Raw genomic sequence first — 22,565 nt, forward strand, 5'->3', positions numbered from 1 at the left:
AAGGAAGGAAGGAAGGAAGGAAGGAAGGAAGGAAGGAAGGAAGGAGAAAGAGAAAGAAGGAAAGAAAAGAGAAGGAAGGAAGGAGATAAAGGTAGGAGGAAGGGTGGCTGAAGATGAAAGAAAGAAGGAAAGGAGAAGAAAAGAAAAAGAAGGGGAAAAGGAAGAGAGGAAGAAAAGGAGGATATAAGAAAGGAAAGGATGCAGGGGCAAAAGGGAAGGAACAGAGGAAGGAAGGAAGGAAGGAAGGAAGAAAAAGAAAGAGAAGAAAGGGATGAGGGAAAATAGAGATGGAAGGGAGAAAGATGAGAGGAAGAAGAAGAAAGAAGAAGAGAAGGGGAAGAGAGAAGAGGAATGAAAGGATAGATAAAAAAGAGAGAGGGAGGATTAGGCAAGAGCAAGAAAGGAAAGGAAAGGAAAGAAGAGTGAGTAAGAATTTTTAAAGTGGAAAGAAGAAACTTAGATTAAATAAAGAAGAATGTATAGTATAGAAAAGAAATGAGATGAGATGAGATGAGATGAGTAAGGAAGGAAGGAAGGTGTCGAAATGGAGAGAAAGAAGGGGAGCTTTGACACCAGCTGGATGAAGGGAATGGCTGGGAAAGGCATGCTTTTGCCCAGAAGCCCCCGGAAGAGGGCAAGGTCCAGATTCCTCCCTTAATTATTCACCCTAATGAAGTCCCTGCATTATAGACTGGGCTGCGAAGGGTCTGCGGAGCTTTGCATTGAGAATGAATGGGGGGAGTATATTGGCCAAAGCTTCAGCGGAGAGAGGGCTGGAGTTTGCCATCCTCAGAGTTGGGAAGGCATACACCATTTAGAAGAAAGAAGAAAGAGCTGGCTGCGTCCACACTGGAGAAATAACCCGGTTTGGCACCGCTTTGACTCTTCCTTTGTCTCAAGGCTAAGGAATTTCATAGCCCTGAGACAGACAACTCTTCAGAGAGGTTAGGAAATTCACTTAAAATCATTAAAGTAACGAATACAAGCGTTTCTTTCCTTGCTGTTATTGTTTTCCTCTAATGAAAATGAACGGGGAAAGACAAGATAGGCTCCAAAAATAGGCTCCTCTTCTTTCTTTCCTTCTTTCTCACATTCCTTCTCTTCTTTCCCATCTCTTTCTTTCTTTTTCTACTTTCTCTTTGTCCTTCCTTCCCCATTTACCCGCACTTCTTTCTCCTCCCTTCTGTCCTTCTCTATTTATTTCTCTCCTTCTTTCTCTTCCTCCCCCTCCTTCCTTGCTCCCTTGTTTTTCTTTCTCGCCTTCCTTTTCTTTCCCCCCTTTTTTCTTTTTCTCCTTTCTCCTTCCTTCCTTCAATCCTTTTCTTCCTTCCTCATTTCTGTCCTTTCCCTTTCCCCTTTCATCTTCCCTCCTTCTATTTCTCCTTCCTTTCCAATTTCTTTCCTTCTTTCTCTTTCTCCTTCCTTCCTTCCCTCACACCCAATCTCTCTCCTTTCTTTTTCTCCTTCCTTCCTTTCCCATTTCTCTCCTTCTTTCTTTTTCTACTTTCTTCTTTTTCCATTTCTCCCTTTCCTTCTTTTTCTCCTTCCTTCCTTCCCTCCTGATTTCTTTTCCTTCCTTCCTTACTTCCTTCCCCATTTATTTCCTTCTTTCATTTCATTTATATATTATCCAGAATATATATATATATATATATATATATATGAACTCATTCCCCAAAAATGTCCCTACATTTCCCTCTAAATCTGTCCCCGTTCCTGGGATAAAGGCCCTCCAGCTTCCCCCTCGATTTCCTTCTTTTGGTATAAAACCACCGAAATAAGTTTATTTCCTTCGTTTCCTTTCTCTTGTTCCAAAACAATCTAAATAAAAACCTAAACACCAAGTAAATAAAATATGCATTAATAAACAGATAGAGAAGTCGCCCAGTTTTCTGGCACCTTTTGAAAAAGATCAGATCTTTTAAAAAAATCAAAGGAAATAAAAAGCATTATAAAAAAAGATAATGGCATATCGATATTAGGCCCAAAGAGAGAGAGAAAGAGAGAGAGAGAGAGAGAGAGAGAGATCTTTCTCAAAGTTTCCAACATCTTTGGAGCTTTAAAAACCCAAACAAGAAACTCTGTTCACAAAGATATAAAGTAAAATATAAATGATATGAAATATCTATTTTACACAGGAAAACACACAGATATTCGTGGAAGAAATGTTCCGTTCACACGCAAAAGAAATCCATTGATACGACACGCATTTGTTAATATCCGATGTTGCTGCTGCTTTAATACAGTGCATTTCCCAGGTTTGTTTGTCTATCTATCTATCTATCTATCTATCTATCTATCTATCTTGTTTCCCATGTAATAGAGATGGATATCTGTGTTACATGGGAAACAGATAGATAGATGGATGGATGGATGGATGGAGAGCGAGAGAGAGAGAGAGAGAGAGGGATACAGATATCAAACATACAACCAAACCATGAATTGTATCAGATTTTCTTGCATACGCATTAAAATAAATCTAAATAAGTAAAACAGACTGAATGATATCATATATATAAATACATGGTGTATAGATAGATAGATAGATAGATAGATAGATAGATAGATAGATAATTTCATAATTATAGATACAGATATCAAACACAAGCACACCGTGAATTGTATCAGATCTATCTATCTATCTATCTATCTATCTATCTATCTATCTATCTATCTATCATCTATCTATCTATCTAATATTTATATATACCATATATATAAAGAGCGTAGAAAAACGAGGCAAACCAACCCAAACCAAACATTAAATATGTTCAAGTTTCTGAAACATTTTCTAAAACGATAAAGAAAGAAGATACAGAGAAAACACCCGACGCTCTTTACAAACCTTTTTACTAAATCTCGAGACAAAGGAAGAAATAAATAAGGCCCAGTTTTGTCTTTTATTCCGCTGGGTTTCTGTCGGGGGAAAATGATTTTTGTTGCTGGGTTGCTTTTCACAGAGGAGCAAACCCTGAAATGTGTCCCAGTTTTTGTCCATTGAAAAACCAAAACTCTAAACAAAACATATCGAAGAGGGAGAGACAGAAGCACTTTTGTTTTTTAATTCCAGATCTAAATATAAAACATAAAGACGTTTGGTCTTGTTTTTGTTTTTAATCTCCATACTAGCAGGCATTAGGTATTTTAGCAGGGATCAAGAGACACAAAGGGGCACAAAGATGCCATTAAATGCACCTACAAAAAGAATAAGGATAAGGATAAGAAGTGCCCAGGTTTCTCTGACACTATTTTTAAAAATTATAAATGTTAAAAGGATAAATTCTACCCAGAAAGAGAGAGAGAAGGAGAGGGAGAATTGCATATAGACACAAAACCAGATTAAATTTATTCAGGCTTCTGACACATTTTTATATATATATTAAATTGGTCCCTTTTATATTTGCATTATTTTATATTTGCATATTATATTTACATTAAATGTGGAGAGCGGAGGCTGGAGAATGGTGATTTCTGATACTAGAAGATTGTCAGGGAAGAAAGTGGCCTGGCTCTTAGGGAGAGTTTGCCTTTTGGGGACTACATCCCCCATCATCCCCAGCCAGGCTCCCTTCTGGATGAAACTTCTGCCCATGTCTTTCTTATGGAAAGAAGGCACAGCCCTGGTCTTTATTTATCGGGCCAGCCGATAATTATTGATTAGGTTCGATTCGCCTCGAGTCAGGAATAAGGTGAATGGGAAAGAGAGAGAGGAAAGGAAGGAAGGAAGGAAGGAAGGAAGGAGAGAAAGAAAGAGAGGAGAAGAAGGGAGTGAGGGGAAAAAGAAGGAAGGAAGGAAGGAAGGAAGGAAGGAAGGAAGGAGAAAAGGGGTGGAAAGAAAGAATAAAGGAAGGAAGGAAGGAAGGAAGGAAGGAAGGAGAAAGAGAGAGAGAGAAGGAAGCAAGGAAGGAGAGAAAGAGAGGGGAAGAAGAAAGTGAGGGAAAAAAGAAATAAGGAAGGAAAGAGAGAGGGGGTGGAAAGAAGGAAGGAAGGAAGGAGAAAGAGAGAAATGGAAGCAAGGAAGGAAAGAAAGAAAGAGAATGGAGGGAGGGAGGGAGGTCGGAAAGAAAAAGAAAGAAAAATAGAAATAATAAACGAAGGAAGGAAGGGAAAGAGGAAATAAGTAAAAAAAGAAATAGAATGGAGGGAGAGAGGAAAAAAGAAAGAGAAAGGAAAAAGTTTGAAATGTAGCAGCAGGGAGGAGAAAGAAAAAAGAAAGAAAGAAAGAAAGAAAGAAAGAAAGAAAGAAAGGGAGAAGGGGTGAAGCCAGGTAGGCAGGCAGGTGGGAAATGAAGGAGACAAGAAAGGGAGGAAGGATGAGAAAGAAAGGGAAGGAAGGAAGGAAGGAAAGAAAGAGTAAGAAGAAAAAGGAGAGAAGGGAGGCCAGGAAAGCAGTGGAGGGTGCTCCTTCTTTCCCAAAGGGCCAGGAGAGAGAAAGCCAAATCCAGACCCTGCCCTTCCTTGCAAGTCTCTCTAAAGGGGGCCATTGGGGGTTTGGGCCCAGTTTCCTGGGAGCCTCAACTGGGGCATCTCCCTCCTGATCCGATCCGGTATGATCTCGGAAGCTAAGCTGGGACAGCTCTGGATGGTACTTGGATGGGAGTCCGAGGATGAATCCCCAGGTACTTGGAGGCTCTATTTCAGACACGTAGATTGTCAAAACCACCTCTGAGTCTTCCTGGCCTCAGAGAACCCTCTGAACCACATACACAACCTCAGAACACACACACAGACCATTGCTCCAGGAAGGAGTATTATTAAATATTACCATGATATTGCTATTCATACGCCATTTTCTCCTCCTCTCCCCAGGAACCACCTGCAACACGAAAACCCAACCCCAGAACACAGGGTTAGAGCTACCTAATATCTGTATTGATATATCACAGCCTCCTTCTTACCTCCTGCCATGAAAACACACACAGATTATTATTACAGCCACCCAATATTTAATATCTCACAGCCCCATCTCTATCCCCTCCAGAAACACACACAATAGGGACGATGACTATATACACAAAATGTTTATATTCATATATCATATCCCCATTCCTATCCCCTTCACCCACAAAGGGGAATATTATTATAGCTACATAATATTCATATACCATATCCTTATTCTTATCCCCTACAGAAAGACACACAGGCAGGGAATATTGCTATATATACACAGTATGCATATTAATATGCCATATCCTTATTGTTATCCCCTTCACATACAGGGAATATTATTATATGCTAACAATGTTTATATTAACATACCATATCCTAATTCTTACCCCCTTCATATAAAGGAAATATTAATATATACACACATAGTATTTATATTAATACCATATACTTATTCTTATCCCTTTCACATACAGGGAATATTATTATATGTACACAATATTTATATTAATATACCATATCCTTATTCCTAACCTCTCTACAAACCCACATGGGAATATTGTATTACATCTACACAACATTTATATTACTATACCATGGTCTTATTCTTTCCATGCCCAAATGTACTGAGAAAATATTATTTATATCTACACAATATTTGCATTAATGTGTCATATTGTCATCCCTCAACACCTTTTGACGACCCAAGGAAGGCCAGTATTATATCTACACAATATTTATATATCCCCCTGAATTCTATTGAGGCATCAATGGGATTTACTCCTGGGTCAATCCATTGGGGCCCCGACTCTGTTCCGGCATTCACACAGTTGTATATTCATTTTTACACACACACAAAATGACACAAGGAAGGTCATTGTTATCTGCACAACATTTCTATGAATGCATCATGATTCCCATTTTCTCCTGCAAACTAAAATAAATAGAGAATGCACCTGATTCTGTCATATCTAGGTTTTGCACCTGCAAGCAAAAAAGCAATGAATATGAACTCTCTCTGATATATATATATATATATATATATATATATATGCATACACACATAGAGTTCATATGCATGGCTTTTTGCTTGCTAGTGCCAAATCTAGATATGAATATTGCATAGATATGATCAGATGCATCCTCCTGGGCATGCATATGTATGTATGTATGTATATGTATTCCATTTTTGACTAGGTAATTTCCCTTCCCAGATCTCTCTCTCTCTCTCTCTCTTTCCATCCCTCTCTTTGTCCTTTCACCCCACACTCCCTGCCTCCTTTTTCTTATTCCCTCCTCGATTGGGGAGATGTGTTTGTCAATATTCCTGCTCTCGCTGTTTTGTGCACCAAATCGATTGCTTGGCTGATATTTTTTCCTCTCTCTCTCTTTCTCTCTCTCCTTCCCTTCCTAAAGGTTTCTGGCCTGTTCATTTCACCAAGCAGCCACCATAGAGGCTGAGATATATTTTATTTTTTTAAAAAAGATATTTCCTTGATGCAAAATGTAAAAAACAGCCAACCAAGATGCAATAACCTTGATGCAAAAATGCAAGGCCACATCTCCCTTAGAATTCTGTCTATGGGAAACTCAACCAGTACTTAGCTTTGTACTTTGGGAGTTGACCAGCCATCCTCTATAGAGGATGGCTGGTCAACTCCCAAAGTACAAAGCTAAGTACTGGTTGAGTTTCCCATAGACAGAATTCCAAAAATATGAAATTTTGTGTGTGTGTGTGTGTGTGTGTGTGTGTGTGTGTGTGTAAATCTCTGTTAGGGGAAAGGGGGAATAAGAGGGTACATAAAACATGTATCTTGCAGTCAGAACTGCAAAGCTGGAGAAAGATGGAGCAAGGAAGAAAGGCCATGCATCCACACTGCACAAATAATCCAGTTTGACACTGCTTTAACTGCCATGGAAGTCTGGGAATTGTAGTTTTGTGAGGTAACTAGGCTTCCCTGACCTGGGGCCACAACAGACTTGTATGCTTTCAAGTCCTTTCCAATGGATGGCAGCCCTATCTTGGGTTTTCTTGGCTAGATTTCGTTGGAGGGGGTTTGCCATGGCAATCCTCTGAGGCTGAGAGAGTGTGACTTGCCCAAGGTCACCCAGTGGGTTTCACGGCCGAGCCAAGATTCGAATCCTGGTCTCCAGAGTCACAATCCAACACCCAAAAATACAATGGTGCCATTTCTTTCATTGGGCACAGAATCCTAGAGTTGGAAGGGTCCTCCCCAGAGGTCACCAAATCCAAGCCCTCACTCAGTGGAGGCTCTCCAGGCAGTGATTCCCCAGCTTTGGCCTTCCATGTGATTTGGACTCCATTTCCCAGAATCCCACACAATTGGACAAGATGACTGAAGCTTCTGGGAGCTGAAGTCCAAAAAACCTAGAGGACTAGCGTTTGGGAATCACTGATTGCTAAAGCATCCCCCAGCAGGGAGCTGTCCACTCCACTCTTTTGGAAGGCCTCCAGAGAAGAAGACCTCGCCATCTTTTTTAGGTCATGGGTTCCACTGTCCAGCCATCTCTTACCATCAAGAAATTCCTTCTAATGTCCAACCAAATCTTGGACCATCGTGGTCTCCATTTTCTGAACTTGATCTGACTTGTCCATATCCTTAAAATGAGAAATGAACGCAATACTCCAGATGAGGCCTGGCCAGAATAGAACAGAGTGGGACTATGGCTTCCTTTGACTTGGAAAATATGGTTCTATGAATGTGAGCTAAAACAGTATTTGATTTCTTTGCTGCAGCATCACACTGCTGGCTCACGTTCAGCTCCTGTTCAAGACCAATGATAAAGATCTCACAAAACTACAAATCTGAAGATGCAGGACTATTGAGCCAGCATGCCATAGTGGTTTGAGTGTTGGACTAGGACTCTGGAGACCAGGGTTCGAATTCCTGCTCAGCCATGGAAACCCACTGGGTGACCTTTAGGTGAGTCACACTTTCTCAGCCTCATGACAAGGTGTCACCCTTATGCAGAGTGATCAGCTGTCCTCACCGTCAAGGAGGACAAGGCCCTGCAAAATGGAGGACATTCAAGAAAGATGGAGGCCATCGCCAAATAAAACCTTGAAACACTCACCTAAATACAAATCCATGCATCTTAGTCACAGGCTCAAAATGGAGGGACCTTTTGAAACTCCTCCTGGACAAAATGGAGGACAGGTCTTGGAAAAGGAGGATGGCTGGTCACCCTGGCCTTATGGGACTTGAAGGCACACAACCACAACTCCCAAAGGACAAATATTCCCAAATAAATCAATCCAAAATCCAAAACACTTCTGGTCCTGAGCATTTTGAATAGTCCAAACTCCAGGGATTTTTTCTGCCTGCGTTGGGTTTACTTTATTGATTAATTTCCAATCTGCTAATTTTGCATTGTAGCTAATTCTGAATAGCCTAGATTTCTGCATGGGACTCATGGACCTGAGACCCAGAGCATGCTGGGAATCCTGCAAATCCCCCAGATATTCTTGGACTGCATCTGCCATTGCTCTCAGCCTGGCTGGGGCTGCTGGGACTGGCAGTCTAACCCCATCTTGAGGAACTTGGGAAAGCCATACCTCCCATGTACCCCTTTCTTTCACCTTTCCTCCTCTAGCTTCTTCTCTCCCCTTTTCAGAATCCAGAGTGACTCTGGATTGGCAAAGCAAGCTAGGTAGGCTGGGAGGAAGAGGAAGAGGAAGAGGAAGAGGAAGGAATGGGGGCGGAGAGAAAGGAAGGCAGGGATGGATGGATCGATCAAGAAGAGGGTGATGAATTAGGGTTAGTAATGAATGAGGATTGGAAAAGCCAAGTGGCCCTCCCCTCTCCATGGAGAATGAGGCCTTTAAAAGCAAATTGGAAGAAGGAAGGAAGGAAGGACCCTCATTTCCTTCTTCCTCCTTTAGGGATTAGAAAGGAGGAAGACCCCTGGCAATGGGGCAGAGGGGGGAAGGAAGAGAGAGAGAGAGAGAGAGAGAGAGAAAGAGAAAGAGAAAGAGAAAGAGCTGGAGGGGGGAGAAAGAAGGGAAAGGAAAAAAGGGAAAGGTAAGAGGGAAAGGAAGAGGAAGGAAGAAGAAAAGTAATGAAAGGAGGTGAAGGGAAGGGGGGTAAGGGAGAAAGAAAAGAAGAAAAAGAAAGGGAAGATGAGGGGGAAGGAAAGGATGAGGAAGGGAGGAAAAGGAGGGAAGGAAAGGAAAGGAAAGAATGAAAGATGAACGAAGGATGGAAAAGGAAGGGGAAAAGGAAGAATTCTCCTTTCTCCCCCACTTTCTGTCTTTTTCTCTTTCTCCTTCTTTCCTTCCTTCCTTCCTTCCTTCCTCTCAATCTCGTTGTCTTTTCCTTCCCAATTTCCCCCTTTCTTTCCCCTCCTTCCAGACTGGCTGGCTGCCTGCTTTCTCTTTCTTTCTAACCATCTTTCCCCTCCCCTTCCTCTTCTCCCTTTTCCTCCTCCACTCCTCAGAACTGGGGATCCAAACTAGATTTTCAACCCGCATTCGACACACTTCCATTTCCCCACTTGGCAGGGCCCGCTCCCTCGACCAGCCTCTTTCTCCGGCTGCAGAGGCCTTGGGACTCTTCCAGTTTGGGCTTTTCACCTTGATATTTGTTTTTATTTTCTCAAGTAAAGCTCTATTCAAAACAGAAAAGGAAATCGCAGCCATTCAAGATTTCCTCTTTTTCCTTCTTTGCTGGAAGAAGGGTTTTAAAAAACAGACCAAGAGAAGAAGAGAGAGGAGCATTTTATTTTGGCAATCTTTATATATATATTTTATATAAATAAAATAATCGAAGTCTTGTTCTGGTCACAATACACACACACACACACACATTATATGGATCTAAATATATTTCTATTCCCTCTGTCAATCTTTTCCTTCATCTGTCTTCGTTCAGTCTTTATTTCCTTCCTTCTTTTTCTTGTTTCTTTCTTTTCCTTCCCATCCCTTCTTTCCTTCCTTTCTTTCTCTTTCTTTTTCTCCCTTTCCCTCCCCTTCCTTCCTTCCTCCCTTCCCTCCTTCCCTTTCTTGTTTCTTTCTTTGCCCATACCTTCCTTCCTTTCTTTCTTTCTTTCTTTCTTTCTTTCTTTCTTTCTTTCTACTTTTTCTCCCTCTCTCCTTCCCTTCCCTTCCCTTCCCTTCCCTTCCCTTCCCTTCCCTTCCCTTCCCTTCCTTCCTTCCTTCTTTCCTTCCTTCCTTCCTTCCTTCCTTCCTTCCTTCCTTCCTTCTTTTCCTTCTCATCTATTCTTCCCTCTTCCTTCCTCCCTCCTTCCTTTCTACTTTTTTCTCTCTCCCTTCCTATTTCTTTCCTTTCTTCTTTTTCTTCTTTCTTTTCCTTCTTATCCTTTCCTTCTCCGCCTCCCTCTTTCTTTCTTTATATTTATTTCTCCCTCCCTCTCTCTTTTCCTCCTTATTATATATATACACACACACACACACTCTCTCTATCTATTTTAAAGTACAGCTTCAGTTTCACTGGAGGAGAAAATTTCGCACTCCAACGAATATGGTTCTTCTTTCAAATAAAAGAAGGTCATGGCTTTGGTGGCCTTAAACGGTTGAAAGACTCAACCCTTCCCTCAGAACCGACTGGGCTACACTCTCTCAGCCTCCTCCGGGGAAAGCCATGGCAATTCCCCCCCCCCCCCAAGACATCGGGCCAAGAGAAGCCCCGGATGGCTTAGCTTGAGGCTCGCCAGAAAGTCGGAAGCGAACAAAGAATGACCATCTTTATGATCTTGTTGGTAAGATGATATTGATGCGTAATAATAATAATAATAATAATAATACCACTATCCCAAGGGCACCCCAAATCATAGGCAGAAGGGCTCAGGAAAGCTGGAGAAGAGAGGAACGGGAAAGAAAAGACAGAACAACAACAACAATCCAGTAAATAATTCCCAGGAACCTGATTGATTGCCTTCCTACTTCCTTTCCTTTCTCTTTCTCTCCATTGCCTCCTCTCGTCTTTCTTTCTTTCTTCCTTTTCTCCCTTCCTCCTTCTTAGTTTGTTCTTTCTTTCTTTCTCCTTTTTCTCCCTCCCTCTTACTTAGTCTTTCTTTCTTTCTACTTTTTCTACCTTCCTACTTCTTAGTCTGTCCTTTCTTTCTTTCTTTCTCTTTCTTTCTACTCTTTCCCTCACTCCCTTCCTAGTCTATCTTTCTCTTTCTCTCTCTGTCTCTTTCTCTACTTTTTTCTCCTTTCCTCACTCCCTTCCTCTTTGTCTGTCTTCCTCTTTCTTTCTTTCTTTTTCTTTCTCCGTTTTTCTCCTTCCCTTCCTTCCCTCTCCTAAATATCTTGACTTTAGAGTCGCCATAAAACCGAAATGAAGGCACACAACAACTCTATCTATCTATCTATCTATCTATCTATCTATCTATCTATGCATTATATGTAGCATTATTTACTACCTGTATAGATGATATAATAATACATTGCAATCGGCTATCTGATTCTATATGTATTGAGAGGTATCTGGAGCCATACAATAATACTTTGGTTCTGGGTGTGCATACCTTTAAGTCGTTCCTGACTATATATTATATATGTATCTCTGTGTGTGTGTGGGTGTGTGTGTAGAGAGGGGGGGATTATAGAGAAAGGCTCTCCGAACAAACCTTGCCAAGAAATCAGGGTCGCCATAAATCCAAAAAGACGAAGGCACTAACCACACATTAAAAACCCCAACCCAGTGTTATCTATCATATAAACGTATATATTAAATACATGGGATTTTATGCCTCTTATATATTATGTCAATGTTGGAAACAGAGATTGTTTTCAGCTCGGTTTCATATTTTTGCCACTGAGGAAGACCGAGGCTGAAACATATAATAATGATTAACAAACAGTAGGGAAAACATAACACACACACACACACATATTATGGTCTGCTTATAATTATAATAATGATTAACAAACAGGGATAGTGGCGTGATTAGCAAACAGCAGGATATATATATATATATATATATATATATATATATATATATACTGTTTGCTCATATATAATACAGCATATATATATATATATATATATATATATATATATATATCCCCTGCTGTTTGCTAATCACGCCACTATTTAGATAGATAGATTATACAGAGAGAGGCTATTGTACAGTATAATATATTGTATTAATATAGATATGTATATGAATAACAAGGGCCTAAATACCCCAAGTCCACAGGGGACTTGAAGGGACACATCCATACAGGTCTAAATCCGTCTGGTTTCGGAAGCTAAGCAGGGTCAGCCCTGGCTGGCCCTTGGATGGGAGACCGACCGCTCCTGTAGGCTGTATTCCAGAGGAAGGAACTGGGGGGGGGGGGGTCTGCCTCTCAGGATGCCTTGCGTAGATGTCTCTGGTGATGCCCTGAAATCCTTGGCCCATCTCTCCTGGGTTTGGGAGGATGGGTTTGGAAACTTGCATGTCAAGCATCACGTGTGAATGAATGGCCTCCCCCCCCCCCCCGTGAAACCTTGCCAGGAGGCCTTTCTGCTTGGCCCAGATGGGCTTCCAGCTGGATCCCTTCCAGTGCCATTTCCAGAGGCGATGGGACGCTGCCCAAGTGTCATTAGTCGCCGTTTTGGCACCAAAAACGTCCCCTTTTTGGACTCCTTGCCAAGGGTTTCCCTTCCAGGAAAGGTTTGGAACCAGTTTGCATTCAGAGGAGGTTTGCCACTGCCTCCTTTTAAGGCTGAGAGAGTGTGACTTGCTCAAAGGCCCTCCCCAGGGAGGATTCAAACCCTGGTCTCTCCTTCAGCCCTAGGGTGCATCTACACGGTAGAAATAATCCAGTTTGACTCCACATATCCGTCCTATAGAATCCTGGGACTGGTAGTTTTTCCACAGTCTTTTCTGCTTTCTCTGCCCAAGAGTTCTGATGCTTCACCGAACTACAAATCCCAGGTTTTTGTAGAGTGGAGTCATGTAAGAGCCCCAGTCAGGTTTGAGCATCAGAATATGACTCTAGAGAGGAGAGTTCAAATCATGTAGACCCTCCTTAGGCAAGTCACACTCTCTCAGCCTCAGAGGATGGCAATGGCAAACCCTCTCTGAACAAACTTGCCCAGGATAAGTTCACCTTAAGGCTCCCATAAGTTGACTGGAAGGCACACAACATTAACAAGGAGAAAAGCCTTGGCAGTCAGAGCGCTTTCAAACTGCATTACTTCCACGGTGCAGATGCACCAGAGAGGTTGCCTTTTGCTGCTCTTCTGCCTTTCCAACCATCTCAGGTCAGGGGACTGCAACTGAGGTAGGCCTATAATAGGTCATTCATTGGATACACTCCTACAAGTAAAGCCCTCCATCTGTGGATGATGGGATAGGTCTCTGATTTGGACAGAGAGGGAAACCCTGCTTTAGTTCTCCCTCTTCTCTCTCCATGCACACACAAACCCACAGCCTCCCCTATGGATCCTATAGACAGAGAGGCTGGGAAGGAGAAGGATGATGGGCTCCAGCCTGTCTGGGGGTCTCCAAAGGGGTGTAAGGAGATACTGCCAGTATTGCTACTGGAGGGGGAGAGAGAGAGAGAGAGAGAGGGAGGGAGGGAGGGAGGGAGGGAGGGAGGCTGGGGGCTGAGGAGCCTTGTTCCCAGTCCTTGCCTGCCCTTGGCCTTTGGGCACCATCAGGCGCCTCTGGGAGGCAAGGGAAGGGCCACTGCTCACCACCAAGGCCTCGTATGCTTTCCTCCTTGGGAGCCAGAGACCTCACAATAGCTAAGGAAGAAAGGCTGAAGGGGTTTGGATGGAAGAAAGGAGAGAGAGAGAGAGAGTTAGAGTGGTAGTCTTTATGTAGGTGTGTATATTTGTTTGTATATGTAGGCATATGTATATGACTAGATGGATGGATAGATAGGTACATATATAGATAGATGCACAGATGATATGTAGATGAATAGATAGGTAGATAGATACATAAATAGGCAAGCATGCAGACTGGCAGAAGATAGCTAGTTAGCTAGATAGCTAGCTAGCTAGCTAGATAGATACTCTATTGGGTAGCTGGATACACAGGTAGATGGGTGGGTGGATGGACAGACAGCTGGACGGGTAGACAGGGAGATATGCCAGATAGATAGATAGATAGATAGATAGATAGATAGATAGATAGATAGATAACTTGGTGGGTGAATAGATGGACAGACAGGCTGATAGAGATGACAGATAGATGACAGATAGATGATGAAGGTGAGGCTGGCTGCCCGGAGAGGCCTTCTTTCTGACAACGCCTTGGAAGGCAAGGCCCCCTCCCTCCTAGGCCCAGCCCTGGACCAGAGTGAGGCAATGGCCTCAGGCAGCAGATGCTGAGGGGTGGAGGGGGGTCCCAAGGCATCCTGGACCCGCCCATGGCTTCAGGACTAGCTGCATATATTGTTGTTGGGGGCCTTCATTTGTTGGGGGGGGGGGTTGTCACTGCCATCCTTTGAGGCTGAGAGAGCGTGACTCAACCAGTGGGTTTCCATGGCCCAGCGGGGATTCAAATCCCCCCCTGGTCTTCCCAAAGCCCTAGGCTGCAACTATACTGCAGGATTAATGCAGTTTGACACCACTTTAACTGCCAAGGGATTTGTAGGGATTTGTAGTCTGGAGAAGTGCCAGGCAGAGGAGGTTAAATGACCTTGTAAAACTACAAATCCTGGGATTCCATAGGATGGAGCCACAGCACTGAAAGTGGTGTCAAACTGGATTATTTCCACCGTGTAGATGCATGTGAGGTATGTGTGTGCCTTTTGCTCTAAATTCAACCCTGTCCATCTCTTTTCTTCCCTCTTTTCCTTCCTGGAGCCTGGAGTCTCTCCCGCTCCCTTTCCATATGCAAAGCGTTGCCTTGGTTATAGATAATTGATCGGCTCCGCCATTTGTAAAATGAAGGAGCGATAGTATTGATCCGGAGAGGGAGGAGGGGGAGGTCAGGGGGATCAGCCGATTTTGACCTATTCAGCAACATCAGAGCCCAAGGAGGGAAGGAGGGAGGGAGGGAAGGAAGGAGGAAAGAGAAGGTCCTTCTGGAAATGCAGGTGAGAAAAGGGAGGGAGGGAGGACTAGAAGGCAAGGGAAGAAGTGAGGAAGAAGGAAGGAAGGAAGGAAGGAAGGAAGGAAGGAAGGAAGGAAGAGGTGGAAAGGCCCTTGAAGGGAGGAGGAAAGAATGAGAAAGAGGGGGAGGGAGGAAGGAAGGAGTAGGTCCTTCTGGAAATGCAGGTGAGAAAAGGAAGGAAGGAAGGAAGGAAGGAAGGAAGGAAGGAAGGGGAAAGGTCCTTGAAGGGAGGAAGGAGTGGAGGAAGGAATGGGGAAGAGGGGAAGAGAGGAAGGCTGTAAAACAGGAAGGGAGGGAGGGAGGATAGGAAATATGAGGTCGGAAAGCAGGAAGGAAGGAAGGCGAATGAGAGAGAGAAAGAGAGAGATGCAGGGAAGGAAGGATATAAAATATGAAGAAGGAAAGCAAGGAGGCAGGCAGGCACAAAGGAAGAGAGGATATAAAATATGAGGGAGGGAAGCTATAAAATATGAGGAAGGAAAGAAGGATATAAAATATGTGGGAGGGAGATAATAGGGAGGAAGGAAGGTTGGTTGGTTGTAGCATATGAGGAAGGGCGGGAGAGATGGGTTGAGGAGGACTCCTAGATCTGGGGTCCTAAGGGCCATATAGCCTGACCCCCTGCCATGCAGGCATACCCAGTTCCCTCCCTCCTGAAAAACGCCCCTCCAAGCTCTGTTGAAGATCCTCCAAAGAAGGAGAAGCCAAGAGGAAAGGGGAAAAGAAGGAAATGGGCTGAGAAGAAAGGCAGACAGAACGTAAAATCAGGAAAGGATAGATTTTCTCCTCCTCCATCTCCTCTTCCTCATTCCTTCTCTTTCTCTCTCTCTCTCTCTCTCTCTCTCTCTCTCACACACACACACACACACACACACACACACACACACACACACAATCTCCTTTCCTAGGCACCTCGCCTTGACAAAACAATGCCTTGGCCTGCCTGCCTCCCTCCAGCCCCAGCCAAAGGTTAGCCCTGTGGAGCCGATGAATCCGTTAATTGGCCCTATAAATTAATTAATCAAGGAGTTCCTTCTCCTCCCAGCCAAGCAGGCCTCGCTCTCCAGAAGGATCGGGAGCTTTTATAAAGTTCTTCCTTAAGAGAGGAAGGACTTTCTCTCTCTGTGTGTATGTCTGGTTGGTAGAGCTGGACCTTTTGTGTTGTTAGTGTTGTTGTTTATAACCAGTTGATTGATTCATCCTTGCCAAAGGTGATCTTTCAAAAACTGCTTCCTCTCCTCGTTTTAAATATGAATATACCTCGCCTAGAGCCTTGAGGAAAGTAAGGAAAATAAATACTACTACTATTATGGCTATTATTATTATTAGTAGTAGTAGTAACAGTAGTAGTTCTTTCCTTCCTCTCCTATTACTATTAGTACTAGCACTAATAAAAGTAGTAGTACTTAGGTGGGGCAACAACAACACAGCCTTGAGGAGAAAAAAGAAAATACTAATGCTGTTATTAGTATTATTATTAACACACGTACTAATAATATTAGTATTACTTGGGTGGGGCAACAACAACAACAGAGCCTTGAGGAGAGGAAGGAAAGAAATATTACTACTATTATTATTACTAATACTACTACTAATATTACTATTACTACTACTGCTAATAATAATAATAATTTCCCTGCAGAGAAGTTAGGCCTTTACTCACATTCATGAGTGGTTTACTCACTGATGTTAATCTCACCTGGAGTAAATCCACTGAAACAATAGGATTTACTCCAAGTTTGACCCTTCAGACGCACAAATAAATCAATACTTCTGATTTTTTAAATGTCATTTTGGGCCCCTGAGGATCTTTTTGTTAGTGCCCACCACAGTAGATCCAGGGAATCCATAGAGATTACTTGTGGGTTGATTCCCCATGTCAACAATTGATTCAGTGCCTCTACTCCAGGGAGAAGACACCTAGGAGGATTCAGCTAAGCTTCAGTGCTAGAGGTCCAATGCAACCCGGGCCCAAAAATATACACCTGGATAGAGTCCTCAATGACAAGTTGAAGACACACACAACCACAACATTGTGTGTGCCACAATCCTCCTGGGAGCATTGGGTGCTAAAATGGTAATCATCACACACCCCTGAAAGATATAGGGATGGAAGGATGGGTAAATGGGTGGATGAAAGGATGGACAGGGGGATGGAGAAGTGGATGGATGAACGGATGGATGGACAGATGGATAGATGAAAGATTAATAGGTGGATGGATGGGTGCATGGATGAAATGAGGGATATTGGGATGGAGAAATGGATGGATAGATGGATGGAGAAATGGACGGTATGTACAGCGCTGTGTAAATTTACAGCACTTTATAAATAAAGGTTAATAATAATAATAATAATAATAATAATAATCAGATAGGAAGATGACAGATAGATACTGGCTGTCAGGATCTAAAGAGGGCGCGGAAGAAACGCAATCGCCCCGGCTCCTGCCTGTGTTTGCAGGGGTCTTTCTTTGACCCGCGGGGGAGGCATCCCCACGTGCCCCCAAGGCCCCCCTCCCTTTCTTCTCTGCCAGAGACTCGGTCTTCCCTCTGGACCGCTGGGCCGGCCAACCTTTCCTCTAAAGCTTGCTTGAAGCTCAAGCGACTTTTGCACGGCTTTTAAGGAGTTCCCGACACGAGGCTAGGCTGCCATTCTCTCTCTTTCCCCGGAGCCCGGGTGGGTGGTAGGGGCCTCTTTGGCACCTGGAGCCCCTCTGCCCCTGGGACCAAGGGAAGGCTGCCCATCCTGTTCCCTTGCTTCCCTGCTCTCCGGGCTATTTCTCTGGCCTAACCATCTTTTCCTTCCTTCCTTCCTTCTTCTTTGGGGGAGAGGTTTAAGTTTCCGACAGGTTTGAACAAGAGGAGAGACCCTGGTTGAGGCTTCCCCTTCTGCCTCCTTTCAGTTCACACAATCTATTTGGACAATCCCTTCCTAGGCTCCCTCCAGACTGCAGAAATAACCCGGTTTGGCACCGCTTTAACTTGTTGTCTGGCTCAAGGCCATGGAATTCTGGCAGTTGGAGTATGTTGGGGGCCCATATTCCATAGCCTTGAGCCAAAGAGTCAAAGCGGTGCCCAACCGGGTTATTTCTGCAGTGTGGATGCCCCCACGCCTGCCCCTTCCTCTCCCAGTCCCCCTGGGCTGTGCCTTGGGCCCTCCTCCCCCGGAGCCCTTGCTCGGGGCGGGAGGGCTGCTTGCTTACCGGCGAGCCGGAGGGCGGACATCCTCTGGAACTCGGGCTCCTGGAGCCACTTCCACATGCGCCGGAAGGTCTCTCGGCCGGACTTGAGCTTGCTCCAGGGCTTGGGGTTCCTCAGGAGGTCGGAGAGGGTACCCTGGGAGCGGCAGAGGATCCGCTGGGCGAAGATGGCCTGCGGGATGCTGTAGCGCTTCAGCTCGGCCGTGATCCGCTGGGCCACCTCCTTGGTGTTGATCTCCTCCACTTGGCCTCCGCCGCCGCCGGAGGAGGACGAGGCCTGGGCCCCGGGGACCGAGAGCTGCTGCTGCTGCTGCTGGTGCTGCCGGTCTCGCTCTCCCAGCAGGCCTTGGGCCGGGTGCGGGGGGCCGTGCGGGTGCAGGCCGTTGAGGGCCGGCAGGAGGCCGGAGCCCGGGCTGCCCAAGCCGCGGGCCAGGTGCTCCTCTCCGCGGGCGGCCAGCAGGTGGGCCTCGAAGCCGCTCTGGGGGCCGGCGCCGTAGGGCCCCAGCGAGTGGGGCGGCGGGGGGTGCGGGTGGGGCTGGTGCTGGCTCTGGTGCTGCTGGGGCTGGTGGCCTCCGCCGCCGTTGTGGAGGGGCCCCAGGGGTCCGTTGGCGAGGGGCGAGAGGGGCTGCCCCATGGGCCCGGCCAGCTCCTTGGCGTAGTGGTGCCCGTAGAGGTTGCCCATGGAGGCGGCCAGGCTCCGCTCCTCCCGCATCAGGGTGAAGCTCCCGCTGACGTTGCCAGAGAGGCGCTGGGCGGGATGATGGTGGTGGTGGTGAGGGTGGTGGTGGGGATGATGGTGGTGGTGGTGGTGGTGGGGATGGTGGTGGTGGAACTTGTCCGAGACGGTGGCGATGGGGGGCAGGTGCTGGAGCGGGGTGAGGGTGGTGTAGGTGCTCATGCCCGAGGGGGACTCCCCGCAAGCCAGGCTCATGGCCGCCGCCGCCGGGTGCAGAGGGGGCGCCCCCAGCGGAGAGGCCTCCGGGCGGTACTCCCCTCCCGAGCCCTCCAGCAGCGAAGCCATGCTCGGTACCAACGGAGCGGGAGCCCGAGGAGGAGCGGGAGGCGGAGGGGAAGAAGGCAACAGGCTCCGCGGGAGAGGCTGCCGGTGGAGGGGCCCCGACGAGGAGGAGGAGGAGGAGGAAGAGGAGGAAGAAGAGGAGGAGGAGGAAGAAGAAGCGCCCAGGAGGTCGCCGCCCGCTTGGTGGAGGCTGCTGCCCAGAGCCTCCAGGCTCAGCTCCATGGCATTCTCGGCCCCCTCCGCTTCCTCTTCCTCCTCCTCTTCCTCACTCCAGAGCCTGGGCCATGGCAGCGGCAGCAGCGGCAGCAACAGCAGCACCCCCTCCGGAGACCCTCCGCTCTTCCTCCACTCCTCCTTCTTTCTCTTTCTCCTCCTCTCCTCTTCTTTCTCCTTCTCTTCTTCTTCCTTTTCTCCTCCTTCTCTTCCCCCTTCCCTTTCTTCCTTCCTCGCTGGGCTCCTCCGATCTCCAATGCCGCCGCTGCCGCCGCTGCGAATCTCTCTCCTTCTCTCTCTCTCTCTTTCTCTCTCTCTCAGCTCTGCCTTCCGTGACGTCAGGGCTCTCCCCTCCCCACAGGATCCACGGAACACGCGCGCCCCCGTCCTGCCGGCTCCGTGGATGCTGGGGGGATGTGTGGCTCTGTGTGTTGTGGTGGGACACAGCCTCCTGGTCCATGGACCGGGGGGAGAGGGAGGGAGGGAAGCCAAGGAGAATGGCCATCTGAGCAAATCAATGGGGCTGGGCTGGAGGAGGCGTCGCTTGGGGGGCAGAGGAAGAGGGGAAGGGGAGAGGGAGGAAAGGTGTCAAAGGAGGAGGAGGGAGGGAGGAGAGAAAGGAAGGAAGAAGCTGAGGAAGGAAGGAGAGAGAGAGAGAGATGCCTAGAGGAAGGAAGGAAGGAAGGAAAGAAGGAAGGAAGGAAGAAGGGGAAAGGGAGGAAGAGGAAGGAAGGAAGGAAGGAAGGAAGGAAGGAAGGGGAAGAGTGCGAGGGAAAGAAGTAATGGAGGGAGAAGAAGAGAGAGGGAGGGAAGGAAGGAAGGATGATAAAAAGAAGAAGGGAAGAAAGAAAGAGGGGGACAAGACAGAAAGAGCTTGAGGGAGGGAGGGAAGCGGAGATGCAGGGGTCTTTGTCTCTGGGGGAAGCAGGCGGGGCTCCCTGCCCTCTTCCTCCTCCTCGGACTCCATTGCCAGGCCATACATCAGGGGGACTCCATCACCCCTAATCCCCTTGTCCATCCATCAAATCTGGCTGAGGCCCTGCAAAGTTTTTTCCTCAGGTCTTGCAAAACCTGGATAGGATCACTCCGCCAGCCAGGTGCCTCCTCCCTCCTTTCCCACTGCTTTCAGCCAGCCCCACAGGACAGTCCCAATGAGCTGACCCTCTTCCTATCATCTTTCCCAGCCATGCATTGGAAATGTAGGACTGCAGGGAAGAGTCCTGCTTTGGGGATTCAACGTCTTGATTTTCCTTCAGTCTTCTTTTGCCAGGACCCTCCCACCCTTTGCTGAGCCCAGCGATGGGGCAAGAGGAAGAGGGTCTCCCTGCCTCCCCCTCCCAAGACCGCCGCAATGGGCTGCCCTGATCGATCGATCGATCGCCCAGGCTTGGAGGCAATGGGAAGAGGGAGGAGGGGAAGGGAACTCCCAGTGGCAGATGGTCTTTGTTGGGGTGGGGAGGATGGTTTGGGGCTGAAGGAGAGCCCTGCACACACGCACCCCAACTGGAAAGGTCCCTCCATCTGCTCTTCCTCAAGGCAGAGATGGAGGGCCACCCATAGAATCCTAAAAGAGATCCCAAGGGTTGTCCAGTTTAACTCCCTTCTGCCATGCAGGAATGCATCGAATCCTAGAGTTGGAAGGGCCACCCCCCCAAGGATCACTCAGTCCAAACCCACTTTCTGCCATGCAGGAATACACAGAATCTTAGAGTTCGAAGGGAACCCCTCCAATGGTCTGTGATGTTTCCTCAGTTCACCCCAAGAATGATCTCACTGCCCACATTATACCTGCTTTTAGGTCGTCAGGGGCAGCTTTTCGAGTCAGTGGAGCAGGAAATCCATGCCAGGATTTCCTTCAGACTTTAAAAGCCTTAGCTAGGACATCAGTCAGGCTTTGCAAGACCTTGGCCAGGCTTTGAGGGACCCGGGCCAGGCTTTGCAAGTCTTGGACCAGGCTTTGCAAGAGCCATTTCCTTCCATCCATTCAGCACCTTGGACAGCTCCATTGCAAGCAATCCAAAAACTGGAACTCCCTCCGCAACCTACTGACATGGGAGACCTCAGCTTGAGGCCTGGTTTGGGAGCACAAAAATCCATTGTTAGGATTTGCAGTCCATGAAAGATCATACTAAAACGAATGTTACATTTGCTACAATATTTTCTTTTGTTCGTTCTCTTTCTTCCTCATGCTCCCTCTTCTTTTTATACAAAGGCTGCTGCACGCTGCAAAATTAATACAGCCTGACACTGCTTTAACTGTCATGGCTCCATCCAGTGGGATTCTGGGACTTGTAGTTAGTCTGCTGTGGCACCAGAGCTCTCTGACAGAGACAGCTAAACAGCTCACAAAGCTAGAAATCCCAGCACTGAGCCACTTGGGCAAGTCACACTCGCTCAGCCTCAGAGGATGGCAATGGCAAACCCTCTCCAAAGAAAGATGATGCCAAGAAAACCCCTTGGTGGATTCACCTTAGGGTCGCCATAATTTGGAAACACAACAACCAACAAACAACAAAGGTCCAGCTAGATCAGGGGTTTGGAATGGATGGCCTGCAGGCCACATATGGCCCATATAAAATTTCACTTTTATAAGCCTCATGTGGCCCTTGAATCCCCCCCCCCTTTCCCTTTGCCTATTTGGGGACATGAGTTTACCCCCCCAACAACCCCCAAAGCCCATCATCCACCAATCCATGCTGAGCAGGCCTGAATACAGACTCCAGTTAATGGATTACAAACCCATGGGATTCATTCCTGAACAACAACCCAAAACATACACAAAAATCCTCTATTCCAAAGTGTGTGTGTGTGGGGGGGGGGAGGTGGATGGACAATAGGATTGCCTTCCTGTTTATCATCTCTCTCTCTCTCCATCCATCCATCCATCCATCCATCCATCCATCCATCTATCTCTATCTATCTCCCTGCCTTCCTACTTATCATCTGTCTGTCTATCTGTCTCTTTCTGCCTTCCTATTTCTATATCCCAAGTATTCCCCCTATAGCTGGAGGGGAAACCACAGTCCTATTGGTCCAGAGCCACAGAATCCCTTCTTGAAAAGAGATGATAAACCTGCATAAAGATCCTTAAGAGGGGAATGGGAGATAGGGTTCAGGCCTATTCTCCCCTCATAGCATGATGGGGGGGGGGGGCGGGGAGAGATAAACCCTTTTGGTCCTTCAGGGGTGTTTGTGGTGGTTGTTTT

The 22,565-nt window shown here is 46.4% G+C and overlaps 1 protein-coding gene across 1 annotated transcript in view; it reads right to left on the reverse strand.

Annotated features, from left to right (window-relative positions):
• Positions 1-19,368, reverse strand: part of LOC149308305 (hepatocyte nuclear factor 6-like) — a 38,404-nt gene extending 19,036 nt beyond the window's left edge. Inside the window, 3 exon segments of the mRNA XM_089535515.1 lie at positions 18,132-19,207; positions 19,252-19,296; positions 19,298-19,368. Coding sequence (XP_089391641.1) covers positions 18,132-19,207; positions 19,252-19,296; positions 19,298-19,368 — 1,192 coding nt within the window.
• Between the last annotated feature and the right edge of the window lie 3,197 nt (positions 19,369-22,565).

Source organism: Sceloporus occidentalis, unplaced genomic scaffold (assembly GCF_023333645.1).
Source record: "Sceloporus occidentalis isolate IW3139 unplaced genomic scaffold, rSceOcc1.0.p SCAF_8, whole genome shotgun sequence".
Taxonomy (NCBI): Eukaryota; Metazoa; Chordata; class Lepidosauria; order Squamata; family Phrynosomatidae; genus Sceloporus; species Sceloporus occidentalis.